This window comes from Rhinatrema bivittatum, chromosome 8 (assembly GCF_901001135.1).
Source record: "Rhinatrema bivittatum chromosome 8, aRhiBiv1.1, whole genome shotgun sequence".
In the NCBI taxonomy this organism is placed as follows: domain Eukaryota; kingdom Metazoa; phylum Chordata; class Amphibia; order Gymnophiona; family Rhinatrematidae; genus Rhinatrema; species Rhinatrema bivittatum.
In genome coordinates, this window is record NC_042622.1 from 129276908 (window position 1) to 129291028 (window position 14121).

Genomic DNA, 14121 nt, shown 5'->3' on the forward strand with positions numbered 1-14121 from the left:
GTTTCCAAAAAGGAGAGGAAACAGCACTTCAGAGCTGCTGCATGCACAAACGTTCCCTGCCCGCCGTCACTTTTCCCAGATGCGAATAGAGCAAGAATGTTTCCTTCCAGCAAACAGTAAGGAATACTTTAAAAAATTACTACTAATAATAAACTTCCAGACAGGGTTGGCATTTATACTCCAGATCGCGCGGAGGATAAGAGAAGCCACATCTAGAGCAAAAGCTGATCAACATTTGAAGCTACTGAGCTCCTTTCTCCCTGCTACCTGATGTATCTGAAGCAAAGGGAGGGAACCAGCTGATTCATCAGGGTTGGGGGGAGGGGGGGGGAGGATCTGCACTAATCTACCCATTGCCTGCAGCTTACAGAAACTTCCTGCCCAAGCTGGAAAAATCTCGCTCCATTGGAAAGTGGGAAGACCGAGGGATTTCTTCTCTTTTGATCAGTCATGAAGAGAGCCTATTTGGGTACTGAGGGTACCTAAAGAGCAACGCTCTGACTTCCATGGCAGGACTCCCTGCCGCCTGGGCTGCTTTGGCTGGGTTTGCAGCTGTGGACCATGAGCACCGACCTGGAGCGCCTGTCCCTGAATTCCTCCCCCAGCACCTCGCTGAGCTCAGGGTCAGCGGGACGCCTGCTCTCGGCTAACGTCCGGAAGCTGCACAACGCCCTAAACCTGCTGCTCAGCGAGCTGGAGAGAGAGCAGTTCATCCACTGCCTGAATGTCTACCACTCTCGCAGGAATGTGTACGATCTGGTGCAGACCCTGAAAGTGATTCTCAACAACCCGGACAAGAGGCAGCTGCTGCCCATGCTGCGCCTGGTCATTCCCCGCTCGGACCAGCTGCTCTTCGATCAATACACCTCCGAGGGACTCTACCTGAAAGGCGACTATGGGATGCCCGGCGGCGAGAGTCTGGTTCCGGAGAGCAGTCGTCAGCCCTGGCTGAGCAGCGGCAGCGCCTTCTGGCCTCAGGCTGCGGCTTCGCCAAGCTCGCAGGTGGACTTCAGCACCATCACAGAAGGGACAGCGCCCATGGCCTCTGCTAGGGCCCTGGAGGGGCTGCTGGGAGAGATCAGGCAGGTGATCCTCAGGAGGAACAAGATCAATGAAGGGCTGGGTTTCAGCATCCGAGGGGGATCCGAGCATGGGGTCGGCATCTACGTGTCCTTGGTGGAACCGGAATCCCTGGCAGACAAGGAAGGGCTAAGGGTAGGGGACCAAATCGTGAGAGTCAACAATAAATCCCTGGACAGAGTGACCCATGGCGAGGCGGTTAAGGTAGGCAAAAATTATTCTTTTCAAGACTGTTAGGAGCTTCAGGTCATCCTAACTCTCTTACAGATATGTTCACTTGTCTTCTTGTGACCTTATTTCAGCGTGGGAAGTATGAGGGAAGTCATAGAAGTCAAGTTCTTGCTCTTGTTATCCAGAAAGCGAAACTAGAAGCTGAATTCCTGTTCTTATTATTATACAGATGCAGCTCTGAGAACATGAGTGCTGGGTACTTAAACTGCAGGGTACCTAGCTGCTGAATCCTTGAACTTATGCATCAAGACCTCTTAGGGACTTATTATTCAACAAGTTCATTTTCCATCATGACACATTAAAGAATTTGATTTCTATTATTATTAAATCGCATAAAGCAAAATGCATTTAAAGCTAAAACGATAATAACAGAAGAAAATTAGTGTGTGTAGGCGGAGAGTGAATTGTGCTCCCTCTTTCTACTGTTCCTTTAGAAATGTGGGAAAAACCTTTATAAAGAAAAACACTATATTTCTTCTTGGGTCCAGATAAATTGGTATGATGCTGCTTAGTCATATTTTATTCTGTACTGTAAAAATTCCACAGTTTCAACTCTCCACCTCAGCCCTCTGCTGCAGGATTCAGTGAATTCTCTTCAGTGTAGTCCCAACTTGAGAGTGGCAGACTGGATGTCTCTCTCTTAAAGTTGTCATCCCAGCTAGTTTCCTAACTGTGATAGGGGAATATAGACCTTGCACGGAGATGGACAGACAGGGGTTAAATCTCTGACTCTTTTGAAGAAATAGGTTACAAGGAATTGAAGGCAGAGCTGAACAAAATGTAAGGCTAATTGTTCTGATCAGATGAGGCCACTTAAGGGCTCTATTTAGAGAATAAAACTTCTTCCCTTTGTAGGCTCACTGAGCTCCAAACAGCAAATGGCTAGCTGCATGCTACAACGATACCTGGGTTAGGACTTCCTGAAGAACTGAATTCTAAATGTCACTTCACATGAGCAAGTTGCGCTCAGTGCAGGCTGAAGGACTGCATGCCATTGAGAAAAAACAAAAAAGAGAGTTGTCCCAGGTCCATGAACTTAGATTTCATTTCCAGTTTTGTGGCATTGTAGGCAGGGCTGCCATTTTTTCAGGATAGGTTGATCCAGCCCTTGTTTTTTCCCCATTGCATGCAGGGACTTGTAGTCCTGCTTTTCTTAGGTAAAACATAAGGCAAACAAAATAGCAAGTCTCTGCCTACAATGGAATAAAAACCAGGCCAGGACCAGCTTGTCCTAAGAAAATGGAGCTAGTTGGCAACCTTAATTGTAGGAGCTATTCCTTTCTTAAATTCCACTTTAGAAATCATATACAGTGTCCTTTCCCCTCATGTCAAAAGCACCAAGATTTGTCAGCATCAAACTATGAAGATCAATTCAGTTCTATTCCATTTCTCCATTTTAACAAAGATGGTTTAATTCCACATATTTCTTTTTATTAACTGTTAATGTGGTTTTGTTATCTATAGACAACTCCTTCTGTGATCTTGAAAATATGCTATTTCCTTATTCAGCAGCTCTTCTGCATATTTTCCTTGCCAACTGAAACCGTGGCACAAATTTAACAATTAGAATGTGTGGCATTTAGATAATCTTGGTTCAACCACCCATACATTACTTCTGGAAAATGAATAATTTGTCATTTTGTACAAAGGCAAAATTTTGGCTTTTTCTATCAGGCGAGCAATTTGAGGCTTTAGCAGGTAGTAATGTAGGGGCAATATTGTTAATTTATTTTACTATAATTTAATTTAATTTTGTGTGGTGAATGTTTATTTGTATTGTATTGTGTAGTATTTTAACTTTGCAGATCACCCTGTGCAACCAAATGGTTTGGCTAGGAAGGTGTTTTAGAAATCATAATATGAACCTATCTAAAGAACTCATCACCTCTTTCCTTCCAACCCACCCCAAATACATGTATCAGAAACATCTTCTCTAAACTCCCTTCTTTACACCCCCATCCAGCATCTTTTGTTATAATTGCTCACTCAGCCCTGCTCCCCCATCCCTTCATATCTCTCCTTCACTTGGCCACCTCAGTCAATGTATGTGTCTTTCCCCTACATTGTGTCTTATGCCTAAATTGTATGAAATATGAACACATCAAGTGAATGTAATTGGTTCCTATAATATTTATGTCACTTGGAACGATGGTATATAAAATGGCTAAATAAATAAATAAATAAATACAATAAGGTGGTATAAAAATGTAAAATCTTATGTAATAAATAAATACATCAACATTAGTGCTCCTCCTCCTATTTCCTCCAAATCACTCACAAAAAGTGGGAAAAGTCTGATGTTGTCCTCCCCCCTTTCCCAAGGACTTACCTCTACACAAAATTTTGTACAGCTAGGTCCAGAGTCCGGTAGTTCCAAAATGATAGGGAAGGAACAAAACACCTTAAAACACAAACTGAAATGCACACAGATATTTACCATCTGGTAACCCTGTGTGTTCTTAATGAACAAAGACTAATTAAATAATGTAATTACTGGAGACAGCAAGGGTGCCAGAGCAGACCCAGGAAAGACTCCTGGAAAACAATACATCAAATTAAAGTGGCTTTTTTTTTTTTTTGCAGACTGAAGGTGCACATCTTGTGAATATTATAAGATTTTACAGTTTGGTTTGTACCATATTTAATGGTAATTGGTACTTCATTCTAAAGGAACAACCCCCAAGTACCACTGAGACCTACAGCAAAATGACACCCCGTGTGTGTGACTGAGTGCCTGAATGTTTCATTCTGCTTAATGATTCCATCATTCCAGTATACCTAGTAATTACAGATTCTTATTTTATGTATTTCAATAGCTCTGCTTTCATTGTTCTGTCTATATATAATTTGCTACATTTGTGAATTAGTCATGCTGAGTGTCATGCTCTAAAAAGCAAATTTGCTCACCTTATTGGGAGATTTAATGATTGATTTAATTTCCATAGGGTCTACTTTTGGTATCCTCCCCCCCTCGCCAAAAAAAAAAAGAAAGAAAGAATTGTCCCATAACAACCTTACCTGAATACAAAATACAAATAAAATTATTTTTGCACAGGATACATAAAGATAGCAATTTTTGATGCAGTTCACATGGGTAACCCATGTTAACACATGAACATTGCCAGCCTCTACGCAGGTCAACGTACATGCACCAATAGCATTCGTACTTTTTACCTTCTGTGAAAAGGGTGCACACTTATGTAATAGAGCAGATGTATTACCGCCTGCAGGAAAAAGTAAGTATGCTGTATGATAGCAAACAGACCTTCCACCACTGAGAAAAGAGGATTTCCCAGAGGTGGGGGGAAGACAGGGGGATTTAATGTATGTTCATAAATAACTTTTTTTCCACATCATTTTCAATGGATTCTCATGCTAGTAATACATATAAATGTGCCCGTGTGTTTTGAAGAATTGTCTTTAGATACATTTCATAATCACTGTTTCATTAATATATTCAATATGGATAAGCAAATCACATAATAGTAAGAAGTAGCACAGGGCTTTCCAAACCTGTCTCAGGGATGCCACAGACAATCTGGTTTTCAGGATATCCACAATGAATATGCATGAGATACATTTGCATACACTGGAGACCCAGTACATGCACATTTTTCTCATGCATATTCATTCTTGGATATCCTGAAACTCCAACTGGCTATGAGGTCAGTCATGATAGGTTTGGGAAGCCCTGATGTAGCAGATAAGCAACATCCTGCTGAAAATTAAGTCTTCCAGCAAAACTAATCTTCGTAACAGGTCTAATATATACATCTGGAGTGAGAATTTAGATTTTGTTCAGCAATTTCCTCCTATTCCTCTAGGCTTCCAAGTCAGTCAAATCTGTGGCACTATGAGCCTTCACAGACAGCTTCCACGCTGTTTTTAAGCCATTCCAGAACAGCCCAGTCATCATCCTGCAGCTCTCCCCAGAATACAGTAACAGTATGTGGTATGTGCCCTGAGTTTTCCTGGTAGGTGTCACTGTACAAACGGGCTGATACAGTAAAGTCCGCAGGAGAGCGGGCGAACGCCCACTCTCCCAGTGTGCACACAGGACACTCTCCTGAGCGCACGATACAGTATGAAAATTAGGTCCGGCGGTAGAAACAGGTAAAAAGAGGCGCTGAGGACACCTAGCGCCTCTGTCAGCGGGTTTGACCTAGCGGCGGCTGTCAGCCGGTTTGACAGCCGACACTCAATTTTGCCGGCGTCGGTTCTCGAGCCCGCTGACAGCCACGGGTTCGGAAACCGGACGCCAGCAAAATTGAGCGTCCAGTTTTCAACCTGCGAGCCTACCTATGGGTAGGCGCTAATTTCTTAAAGTAAAATGTGTGGCTTGGCTGCACATTTTACTTACTGAATCGCGCAGGAATACCTAATAGGGTCATCAACATGCATTTGCATGTTGCAGGCGCTATTAGGTTCTGGGGGGTTGGACACGCGTTTTCGACCCCTTACTGAATAAGGGGTAACGCTAGTGCGTCGAAAACGCCCGTCCTATCAAGGGTTAACAGTGCGAGCGCACTGTACTGTATCGGCCTGACAGTTAGCTGGGTCCCCCTCCTTCTCAAGGTCTGTAAGCACTGGCTTGCATCCCCCCGAGCAGAAGAAGGCAGATGTGGGAGTTGAGCACACACTTAGCACTTGTAGAATTTACAGTGGAGGAGTTTTACAATAAGTCCTCACCATGCATCTGGAAAAGTATGTGAATTATAATCCAACACAGCATGCATCCAGAATGCATTCAATTGACTTACATGGTTATATTTAATTATATGACAGACTTTACAGAGTCATTCATCTCACTTTTACTTTGTTATTTCTGTCATAAGTAGAGAATACCTGGGGATGGATTTGGGTTGATGATTAAAACATTGAATCCAATTAACCTTTGAATTGATGCTGCATAAAGATAGCTGACAGTTTTGCTATTAATCGGAAGTTACAGATCACAATTTTGTTCTTCAAACCAAAACATACTGCTTGTTTTGGGACATAGTGCAATTATGACACTGGAATAGTGTGCTTTAATCAGGAAAGTGCATAATTAGATTTCCTGTTTGGACAGATTCTCCACCTAGCCTTGTAAAAATGTGCACAAAATTTCATCAAGTCTGGTTGTGCATGACCAAAACATTCAGAATGAAAGAGAGAAGGAGTCATAAAAGAGAAAAGAGGGTGTGCCTGTCCTCTGAAGTGGATCTTTCTTTCAGATGTTTCATCATATGCAGAACTGGAGCATAGAAATACTATCAGAGAAGAGAAATGGGAGTGAACCACAGTGAGGGGATCTTCCCATTAGGATCTGTTGGGTACTACTTTCTGACCCTGTCAGAAACAGGATGCTGGGCTGTTTGGATCTGCTGTTCTTATGTTATATTCAGTGGGATGCATTACAAAATAGGAAAAATAACACAAGGCAGGTGCCGCCTTATAGAGTAACTAATTTATTGAGGCATTTTCAAGGGCACAGTCCACTTCCTCAGATGTGTGAAGTGAAGTACAGAGGTGGGTAAAATATATGGGGATGGGGGGAGATTTTATTTATTTTATTTAAACTCTTTTCTATACCGTCGTTAAGCTAGAAGCCGTCACAATGGTTAACAATAAGGCACTTAAAATAATGTTGCTTAACTGTGTTATTTTAACATCTAGGCAGGTGCCTGTAAGGTACGGTGCAGGGTTTCATAATAGCTCTATGATGCTAGGTGAGATTGTTATGCTTAGGTTTATCAGATCAGTTCAAAATTATTAATATTCTACATGTTATCTGTTGCTGCTTAAAAGTAAAAAATACTCAGTATGAGTAGATGTGTTGTGTCAAAGCACAAACTCATCGCTTTCTACAATTCTTTGGATTCTATTCTCCTGAATACCCCTTATTACTGAATAAGGGGTAAAGCTAGTGCCGTCAGAGTGCACTATACTATATCGGCCCATTTGTGAGATACAAAAAACGAGAAGGCATTGAGTAGGCAGGCAGGGTGTGGAAACAAGGTGATAACAGTATTATAGTCCAGACTACTGCCAACTGAGGTAAGTGTGAAGACAGAATGATCTGAGAACAGTTTCTGAGCCCTTTAGGGATGATGTCCTGTTGTTTGCATTTAGATAGGAAGAAGAAGTCCATCTCTATCTGAGCAAGTTTCATAGGGCTGAATCTGTTGCCTTTCATGTGGTTCAGATATTCAGAAGGATAGCCATGTTACAACAGGCTGATACAGTAAAAATTGCGGGAGAGCCGGTGCTCAGTGTTGTGCGCCCACTCTCCCGACGCGCACCCAGCTACCTTTCCTGGGTGCACGATTCTGTATGTAAATGAGGGGTCGTGCTAACAAGGAGGTGCTGGGGGACAATAGTGCGTCCCTAGTGCCTCCTTATTAGCAAAGAGGTTGCATTCAGCGGGTCCTGACAACTGACGCTCTATTTTACCGGCGTCTGTTTTCAAGCCCGCTGACAGCCACGGATTAGGAAAACGGATGCCGGTAAAATTGAGCATCTGCTCTAACCTGCTTGACTGGCGGGCAGATTTTTTTTTTTGGTTCTTCTGACTTAATATCACTGGGATATTAAGTCAGAGGGCGTACAGAAAAGCAGTATTTTCTGCTTTTCTGTACACTTTTCCAGGTTGCCCAGAATTTAACGCCTGCTGATACAGTACGGTGCTCTCGGCCGAGCGCACCATACTGTATCAGCATGTTAGTTTGGTGAAGAAAAAATGATACGTCATTGTTGCTTCACTAGACTAACCAGGCTATCCCTCTGAATATCTGAATACAAAATAAGATGCATGGTGGTGGCTCTCTTAACTATACCAGAAAAGTTACTAGATCTGTCAAGTAGAAACTGGAAATATTTGTGACTAGATGAATACTCCCAACACCCCCGGTATCTCCTACCCACATGCCTGAAAGATATGCATGACAGTTGGATTCATATCAGTTTTTAAAACACGTAAACTCTGGGCCAGCATTGACATGAACAGTCTATATATCAAAGCTTAGGCCACATGCTAAGGCCATTTAGAGATCATTTTCAAAGCAAACCGCCAAACAGGGTCATTTTTCAAATCGTATTAGGACCCTAACACTCATGAAAATGCCCACCATATCGCCATAATGCCTGCGATAAGTAACGCATCGCGAGATGCGTATGCAAATTTTAACATTTTTCTGAATGGGAGGAGTTTGGGTAGAGTAAATTAAAATGAGGGGTGCTTAGCGTTGCGTAACACACGTTATTGTGGGTTTTAACGCTGGAAATAACGACACCTTTTTTCTGGTATTATGCTGAAAATAGGATTTGAGCTAAAAATCACACATCCCATTTCAGACAGGAGAGAGAGAAAGTACCTCTGGGGGAGACATGAATATTAGTCAACTTTTTATACCACTGTAGGAGGGGCAACTAGTAACATGGGGAGGAGAGGGAGGAAGGCCTCTAGCTATTAGTGTCTATAGGCAGTTGGTGGAGGTGAGTGTTTCACTCCTTTCAGTGTGGACTGACTTCATTACGTGATTGTTGCGCTGGAGGTGGATTCTTGGCCTGGCGCAGGATTGGTACAGCCCTCTGAGGGTTCCCAGAGGGCGCCTGCCACCAGGAGGCGGAGCACACGAGGAGACAGAGGCTAGCTGGAGCTTTGCCAGTAATGGTCCAGGGGTTCCATGGGTTGAGCCCTTGGATTCCTGGATTGTGTGGGCCTCGGAGGATCACTTGGAGAGGTAGTGGAGTGGTGTGCCCACCAAGAGCAAGGGTGCGCGGTTAGTGGAGAACAGATGAGCTAGACCAGAACAGAGTGTACCGGAGACCACTGGAATGAGAAAGGAACTGAAGGTCCTCCGGTCAGGATAGGCAGCGCCTAGTGGTCTAGCTTGTGGAAGGCCGCAGGCAGCATCAGACCTGGCAGACCTGGTGGTCACAGGAGAAGCAAAGAGAGTGTCCGTATGGAGTGCAAGGGTCAAAGCCAGGGTATGTGTCCAAGGGTGGTCAGCCAAAGCGAAGGTCAGTTCCAGGTATCAGTCCGAGCATGGTCAGTGGCAAGCAGAGGTCAGTTCCAGGTATCGGTCCGAGCGTGATCAGTAGCAAGCAGAGGTCAGATCCAGGTATCGGTCTGAGCATGGTCAGTGGCAAGCAGAGGTCAGTTCCAGGTATCGGTCCGAGCGTGGTCAGTAGCAAGCAGAGGTCAGATCCAGGTATCGGTCTGAGCATGGTCAGTGGCAAGCAGAGGTCAGTTCCAGGAATCAGTCCGAGCGTGGTCAGTAGCAAGCAGAGGTCAGTTCCAGGCAGCAGTCCAAAACATGGTCAGAGGCAAGCTGAGGTCAGTACCGACTATCAGTCTGAGAAGGTACAACCTGGGTAGCGGAACGTGGAACAAGAAACAAAAACAGATGCTGGTACACAAGAAGGACCACGGGAACACAGGAGCACTGGAAGACACAGGAACACTAGAACAAGCACAGGAACAAGGAACACAGGATGGCAACTAGCTTCACACAAGTGTGACGACCCGTTTGCCATGGCGAGGAACTGAGGGAAGGCCCTCGCCTTATATAGGACGCTTACGTGATGTCATCAGGAGGCGTCCGGCCCAAGGTTCCCACCCTGGGCCCTTTAAATGAGGGAGCGCCGACCGTGCGCGCACCCAGGGGCGGGGCCGAGGACGCGGAGCCCCTGTGAGAGCTCCGCTGAGAGGCCTGCGACGACGGAGGCATTCGGGGTAGGCGCTGGGGACGTCGAGAGCTGGCTGCTGCCACTGAGGAGGATGGAACGGAGCCCGTGGAGGGGAGCCCGAGGTGAGCAGGCCCAGTCGCGGCACTAGTGCGGCCAGGACGCGCAACAGTGATTACAGCTGCATCATATGTTCTGCCATTTCATGGAGCAGAAGCAAAATAAACAGCTTTGCTCTCAGACCTGTTCTACCTGGCAAAATTCAGCTGGCTCAAACCTAGCAGCCACTGCTGGCTTGGCTCAGTTCATCATCCTCACAACAAGCCCTGTTTCACCAGGTCATCTCTTGCTGCTGTTGTCCAGTGTTACTTCTCTGCCGGCACCACATGGCTCTTCACTATTCATATAATGTGGGCTGCCTTCTAACAAGCGTGAGGGCTGTGGCACCATTCAGAACTATAGAAACCACGCTGCAGGCCGCTCATATCAGGGGAAAAGCAGGGGAGGGGGGAAGGAGAAATCGGGCAAGAAGTGAGTGTGTTTTCCGCTGAGGAAAGAAAACTAGTTTACCTGTGGGAAGAGGGGGGGTAAAGTAATGAGGAGGACCATGAATGGGGAGAGAAAAAGGAAGAAAACAGGGGGAGGAGAGGGAGGAAAACAGGGTGAGCTGGTGGAGTGTGATGTGGGGGGAGGATGGGGTGGAGGAAAAGAGGAAAAAAAATAGAAGATGAGCAGAGAGCATCTGGGCTGGAGAAAACAGGATACAAGGGTAGCCGAGATCATTTAGGCTTGAGGGAATGGGGAGAGGCAGGCTAAACTGAGAAAGCAGAGGAGAGGAAAAACTGGCATGGACAGAGATGGAGAAGTACATAAGAACATAAGAAAATGCCATACTGGGTCAAACCAAGGGTCCATCAAGCCCAGCATCCTGTTTCCAACAGTGGCCAATCCAGGCCATAAGAACCTGGCAAGTACCCAAACACTAAGTCTATTCCATGTTACCATTGCTAATGGCAGTGGCTATTCTCTAAGTGAACTTAATAGCAGGTAATGGACTTCTCCTCCAAGAACTTATCCAATTCTTTTTTAAACACAGCTATACTAACCACATCCTCTGGCAACGAATTCCAGAGTTTAATTGTGAGTTGAGTAAAAAAGAACTTTCTCCGATTAGTTTTAAATGTGTCACATGCTAACTTCATGGAGTGCCCCCTAGTCTTTCTACTATCCAAAAGAGTAAATAACAGATTCACATCTACCCGTTCTAGACCTCTCATAATTTTAAACATCTCTATCATATCCCCCTCAGCCGTCTCTTCTCCAAGCTGAAAAGTCCTAACCTCTTTAGCCTTTCCTCATAGAGGAGCTGTTCCATTCCCCTTATCATTTTGGTAGCCCTTCTCTGTACCTTCTCCATCGCAATTATATCTTTTTTGAGATGTGGCGACCAGAAACAAAGGAAAGAAAATTAAAACCGAAGAGAGGCAGAAAAAATAAGAGGAAGAAAAAGTGAGAAGTTAGACACGTGAAAATGGAATGAGCAGACAGAGACAACAGTGGGCTGCAGCAGACCAAGAAAAGATGTAACAAATCACAACAGACAAACAAAAAGGTTTATTTTTATTTTAGTCTGAATTACCTGCTCTCTTTTCTCTGTGCTTGACTTTTTGGTTCAGCTCCAGTTTGGCTCTGTCGATTGCAGAGGTGTAGCCATGGCCCACCCAATTCTTTCTTGCCTCTGTGCTGCAAGACCAAAGGCAAGCAAGCTGGCAGGAGGTTGCCTCAGCACGTGGCACTGCGGGGCAATGAAAGGTGAGGGAGCGTCTGAGCAGGGCAAGTCACAGGGAGCCAGGAAGCAGGCTCAACACTGAGGTCATGCACGGGTTGAAAACTGAGAGAAAGTACCGTGGTGGAGGGAGAGCATCAGCCAACCAGCCAGTGCCGGTGGGATTGGGACTCCCATTAGCAGAGGCTCAGCATCTGCGAGGAGTGATACAGAGGAAAGGCAGCATCGAGCTGCTCATTTGAACAATGTTTTGCTAGCAAGGGGATTGTGACTGGCAGAGGGCTCCACAGGGAGAGGGCAGCATGGCTGCCGTGCCAGGATGAGAGAATGTTTGAGAAGGAGACTGACTGCTGGGGAGGGAGGTGAGAGTGAAACTGCTGGGGAGGGAGGAAAGGGATATGAGACTGATACTGCTAGGCATGGAGGGAAGGGGTAAGACAGACTGCTTGGGAGGGAGGGAAGGATGAGATTGAGACTGCAAGGGACTGGAGGGGAAATGACTGAGAGTAAGACTGCTGAGGATGGGGAGATGAGAGCAAGATTGCTGGGGCTATAAGGGGGGGGGGGGAGGCCAAGACTGCTGGGGATTGGAGGACAATGCCTTGTTACATCCCCACCAATCCCCAGCAGTCTCACTCAGCCCTCTCACCTCCAGTCTCTAGCAGTCTCACTCCCAAAGCTAGGAGGCTGAGATTGAGACTGCTGGGGATTGGAGGGGTTGTAGCAAGGTGTTATCCTCACTTGGATGATCCTCAAACATAGGCTTGACTTTCCCTGCCAGTTCCACACTGCAAGACTCTGTTTTCTTCCTTGCTGTGGACTTGGCTGTATTCCAGACCTATATTCAGACTCCTTACTAAGACACAATTCAGTGTAATTAAATCTCTGACATAAAACACTTCCACAATTTAGGCTCCCGAACTGATTCCTATGTTCTCTTGGTGCCTCTGGAAATTCCTTGAAGTCTCAAGATTTTTGCAAGTAGACTCATGTCCTTCAGCTCTTCCTGAAGTCCAAAACCTTTTATCCAAAAACATGCTCATATAGACAAAGATCCTTACTCTTATTTTTATTTCTAAATGCATTCAGTAAGGATTCCCAGAAGAAACACCTTTACGCCTCACCCAGTCTTTGCTGCCCCTGAAAAGTCAAGACAGCTTTCAGAGTTCAGCTTAACGCTCTCGCTAACTGCAAGCTCACCTCTGTAATTGACTCTGATATCAGCACACAGTCTGCACTATTCAGCCCTGGCTACCATTTCACTGTTCAATGCCTGAACAGAGTCACTTACAGTTTGTGGAGCTCTTACCCCCTTGCTGCTTGCCTTTAAGCTTCTTTAGCATAGCATGCTAACCACAGAGTTTGTAATTTATTATGTGAATTTTTGGGACACCCATAATTTTCCAGTCTCTTTGGGGAGTTTGTAGCCCTCTCTTAGGCTGCTGTTAACTCCTTCCTTCCCCTCTGAGTCAACACCCCCACTCTTCAAATACACCTGCGTGCTGGGAGTCCCTGCCCTTCCTCACCTGAGTCTCCTCCCTCAGAGAGCTCTGTCAGTCATTATAGGCGAGCCCTGCCCACATTTCCCCTGTCATCTTCTTCCTCTCCTGAAGAATTAATGCTCCATTATAGGGGAATGGTTCAGATGAGATCAAGACTGCCGGGGATAGGGGGAAAGGCGAGAGTGAGATTGCTGGAGATTGGAGGGGGAGGGGGGGTAAGAGTGAGCCTGCTGTGGAAGAGCAGGAGGGCAAGAGACAAGATCAAAACTGCTGAGGATGGAGGGATGAGGAGGGGGTAAGACTGAGACTGCTGGGGGCGGGGGGGGGGAGGAGAGGATGGAGATGGGGATAAGACTCTCATCCCTCATGCTTCTCCCAGTCTCCCCCATCCTTAGCTGTCTCTCAATGACCTGTCTCCCCACCAGAAGCTTTATCATTATGGGGAGGAGGGGCATTGAGAGAGAGACTCTGTTGGGGACAGGGGGTTGAGACTTAAGAGAAATTAAGATTCAGGAGACTTGACTAGCATGATTGTTTGTACATGTGTTGCCAAAGTACTGCATAAAGTGGTTAAAATAAAAGGACCATTTGTGAAAAATGATAAGAGTGATTACAGAAACATAAAATTACTGGTTAAAGAAAGGACAATATAAAGAACAATTCCTAAGTTCTGGTGTTGGTCCATATTGTCCCTGGACAGATTACATTTCTGGCCTTGAGACAGAATGTAATATATTTTGTTACTTTAACTGCTGTTTCTCTGATTTTGTAAAAGGCGACAATTGAAAAGTGATGTGCAGAGCAAAAAAATAACCTGCGCTGTAGTTACACGATGTTAGCTTCTATATTAGG

At 45.3% G+C, this 14121-nt stretch overlaps 1 protein-coding gene across 2 annotated transcripts in view; it reads left to right on the forward strand.

Annotated features, from left to right (window-relative positions):
- Nucleotides 1-414: 414 nt before the first annotated feature.
- WHRN (whirlin) overlaps nucleotides 415-14121 on the forward strand; it is a 235156-nt gene continuing 221449 nt past the window's right edge. For both annotated transcript variants that reach the window (XM_029613720.1, XM_029613721.1), the window contains exon 1: nucleotides 415-1284. In XM_029613720.1, the coding sequence (XP_029469580.1) occupies nucleotides 562-1284 (723 nt within the window). In that variant the 5' untranslated portion in view covers nucleotides 415-561. The remainder of the gene's footprint in view (nucleotides 1285-14121) is intronic.